Source organism: Cyprinodon variegatus, unplaced genomic scaffold (genome assembly GCF_000732505.1).
Source record: "Cyprinodon variegatus isolate N-32 unplaced genomic scaffold, C_variegatus-1.0 Scaffold648, whole genome shotgun sequence".
NCBI lineage: Eukaryota > Metazoa > Chordata > Actinopteri > Cyprinodontiformes > Cyprinodontidae > Cyprinodon > Cyprinodon variegatus.
The window spans coordinates 91,196-94,857 of NW_015151101.1; the positions used below are offsets into that span (position 1 = coordinate 91,196).

Here is a 3,662-nt window from a genome sequence, read left to right on the forward strand (position 1 = left end):
AACATGTCTTAAATTAAGTGTATTCACCCTTAATTTGAGTAGGTAAATGAACTAGTTTACCAATGTAATGAGTAATTTTACTCTTAAAATAAGATAATTGGATAATATGCACTTGAAATAAGACAATGCAATTGTGTTTTCTTATTTTAAGTGTAAATTGTCTTGTTCCATTGGCAAAATGTCTCTTTTACCTCCTCAATTCAAGGACAAATGTCCTTATTTTAAGAAAAAAGGACTTATCTAGATGTAGTTTTTTTGCAGTGTGTAGACTGTGACTGCAAAATTCATGTTTGCTGATCAGTTAGTGGCAGGGAAAGTGTTATGTGTGGAAGAAACTAGGTTATTAAATAATGTTTACACATTGTATTAGTTTTGTCACCTCATGCCAACAAGGCTTTTTGCTATGAGCCCAGTAAATATACATCTGAACTATGGCGCATCTAATATTAACTAATAGAAACTTGCAGAATGAGGCTTTGTTTTAAAGAGAGTAGACTAACTTAAAGAAAAGAACAAAACGGTTCACTATCATCGCTTAATAACAGAACAATCCAGTTTGTTTTTCAAGAGAAAACAAACGTATAAAAAGGAGTCCAAAGTAAAACTTTCCTTAAATGTTTAGATCAAGCTCTTTCAGACAAGTGCTTTAAATCTTTGCTCTAACAGATGCAGGAGGTGAACAATAAATGTATTTCTGCATTTGTTTGCCTTGATGTAGCTGTTATACAAAATAATTTATTGTAAAGGATGCAGATAATCTATCCTTCCCACTGAAAAAAACAAAAACAAATGAAACATTTTGTTGCATTGCATAACAGGTGGATGGCATCAGAACAGGTGACACACAGAGTCTGCCTGGATCTGATGTTAATTAAATCATATAATCGAGATAGAATGTAACCTTAAAGGCGTTACTAATGTGATAATGGTTATTATTCACCTGCTCTCCTCTGTTTATTTGACCGATAGGCTGAAGGAGCTGCTGAGGGCTAAACTCACTGAGTGTGGATGGAAGGACCAAATGAAGGCCCAGTGCAAAGGTAAAAAAAACAACAACATGGCAGCCGGTAAAACATGAAGGAAGCTGGGCTGCCTTCCTTTAAAATACCTTTTTTCTAAAAACCAGCAGACCTCTTAAGAGCATTCCCCACTTTTTCCTCTGTCTTCGTCATTTTCTCTGTCCGCTGTTTTGATTTGCTGCCTTCTTCACTGTAACTCACAGCCACATCTAGTCCCTGAAACAATAGTTCTGATTCCACACCTGCGAAGTACGCAAAGTGATTTAATTTAGCAGAATTTGCCAAAAAGCTCGGCCATTCAGCTCACTACATTCGCACCGTTCGCCTCGGTTTGTTTTCCTCCTCTACACACAGATTCCTCCAACTGTGGAAATCACATACAATGAATGTTTGGAATGGATTCTGTTGTATTCCTTTTTCGGTAAATTCATTAATAATTGGATTGTACAAGATGCTTAAAGGTATAATGACAGATTTTCGCAACTTTTTAAAAGATCTGCCCTCTCTACTTTAAAAAAAATGCACATGCAAAACCCTGTACCCGCTCCTGAGAGGGAACCCCATTAAACACGTGCGAGAGCGTGCATGAGCCCATTTCTCCTCGTGCACGCTCTGTTTCTGTTCTCATAATTCATACAAGCTTACTGTGTTCAAACGTAGAGCGGGGAATATATAGTGGACTTTATAGTGAACTCGGTTAACTGACTGTTCGGACAGATGATCGCTACTTTTTGCTCCCTGCTGGTCACGTAACTCCTCCTCCACTGCATGGTGCCTGCGCCATCTTTGTTGTTAATTGCCGCTGTCGGGTAGCGACAGCTTATGGCGACAGCTCGCCGTTGTGACAGCAAATCCCATCATGCTTTTTCAAGAAGAGCTCTCCACCTCAAAGCATTCTGGGATATGTTTGCCTTTTCTGAGGCCTTTCTTTTCTTCTAATACACTTCGTAGACACTTTTTCTCCTACGAGCCTCGGCCATTTTCAAAGAACCTCGGTGAGAAAAGTGAGCTTCAATGACGGTCTGAAACCGCAGCTCACAACAGATATACATCTTAAAGTGCACATGCACGGAAAAAGATAGCTAACGGGACGAGCATAGGACAGCCTTACGTAAATATATCACCAGAACGATTGACAATTAGGAGGAACACTTATTTAGATGATCCATCCGGGAATAAAAGATCATCCTCTATACCTTTAATAGGAGATTTTTTTTTTATTGGAACCAGCCTGTAATCATGTTACATGAGGATTTCTTGATTGATCATATAATTTTTAAAAAAGCTGTCTTTCAGTTTTTCTTTCATCTTAAATTACAGTTTTTCTTCTAGAACATGACATGTTTTACAGTCTGTGTACTCGGGTTAATTGGAGTTCCTAATGAGTATACAATTATTTCAATAGTCGATTAATCAGGTAAATTTTTTCAGTCAGAGTTAGAAAGCATCTTTCGGGATGGGTTAACGAAATATACTCACACGTTTGGTTTTCACGCCGGTCTGTGCGTGCCATGCGAGAGCCCATAGAAGCTCTGTACCCTTTTATAGTTGACCCGGATGTATGTGTAGTACTTGCGAAAGCCACAGAGGGGCAGCGATGAACATAACAAGTGGAAAGGGAAAGGCAGGGGACGGCATGTGCAAACACCCTCATCCCTAAGGACACTTTTAGCGCGTGCAGCCTGTGGCGATCATAAACCACGCTTTATTCCACTGAAGGAGAGACCTGCACTGGTTGCAGCACTAGCTTTTTGCAGTTATTAAAAATAAAAAAGGGATGTTTCACATTTTATGGTTTTGGTGCCTAATGAACCTATTTATTTTGTTTCCTGTCTTATGATGGTAAATAATGATTGATGTTTATGTTGCCTGCTTTGTAATTCAACATCCGTTTTAGTGATATGTATTTTTTAGCTTTTTTCTTAACATTTCTTTATTTCACCTTTACCCTAAATTTTGAACCTAGCTTTAAACTTGATCACCTGTTTATTCACACGTTTCACATGTTGATCACATGTTTTTTTTCTTTAATCAAATCTTGCTGATTTAAATGTGTTTGTGAATTGATTATGCAGAGGTCATCAAAGAAAAGGGATTGGAGCATGTGACTGTAGAGGACCTGGTGGTAGAAATCACCCCTAAAGGAAGAGGTAACTCACCCTGATTGTGTTGCTTCTCGCCTCCTAGCTGCAAAACAACAGATTCTACTGCAGTCTAGCTAAACTGTGTTTTATCTCCATTTTTATGGGTTAGAAATGTGACCATTATTCAAGGCTCCCAGTCCTTGGTTATTGACAAATTAAAGTTCCTTTCAGGGGCAATTTTCTCAAATCCAAGGACCACAACTAATGCAACCACTGCATGAAATGATTTCACAAAAATGCTACTTAAATAAAAAGAAATGGCATTTTACTTACTGGATCAGATCTAATAAAAAATAATTAAATATTATTCATACCTATAATATTTATACATGGAAACCTTTAGCAGTTGCGAAATGAAGTTTTGATGGAGCTCTTTAGGAAATGTGTTGCAAAATGGTTAATTTCTTAAAACCTTAAAGCTTCAAATGCTCACTAGTCCCATCTAGTGGTGAAAAAATATTTGACAGCAAAAATCTCTGCCTTAGGTGTGTGTGTATGT

General features: G+C 37.8%; 1 protein-coding gene across 1 annotated transcript in view; it reads left to right on the forward strand.

Annotated features, from left to right (window-relative positions):
- The window catches only part of LOC107096760 (transcription and mRNA export factor ENY2-2), a 9,117-nt gene that overhangs the window by 4,163 nt on the left and 1,292 nt on the right, over positions 1–3,662 (forward strand). Inside the window, exons 4-5 of the mRNA XM_015393563.1 lie at positions 970–1,040; positions 3,095–3,169. Of these exons, the coding sequence (XP_015249049.1) occupies positions 970–1,040; positions 3,095–3,169 (146 nt within the window). The remainder of the gene's footprint in view (positions 1–969; positions 1,041–3,094; positions 3,170–3,662) is intronic.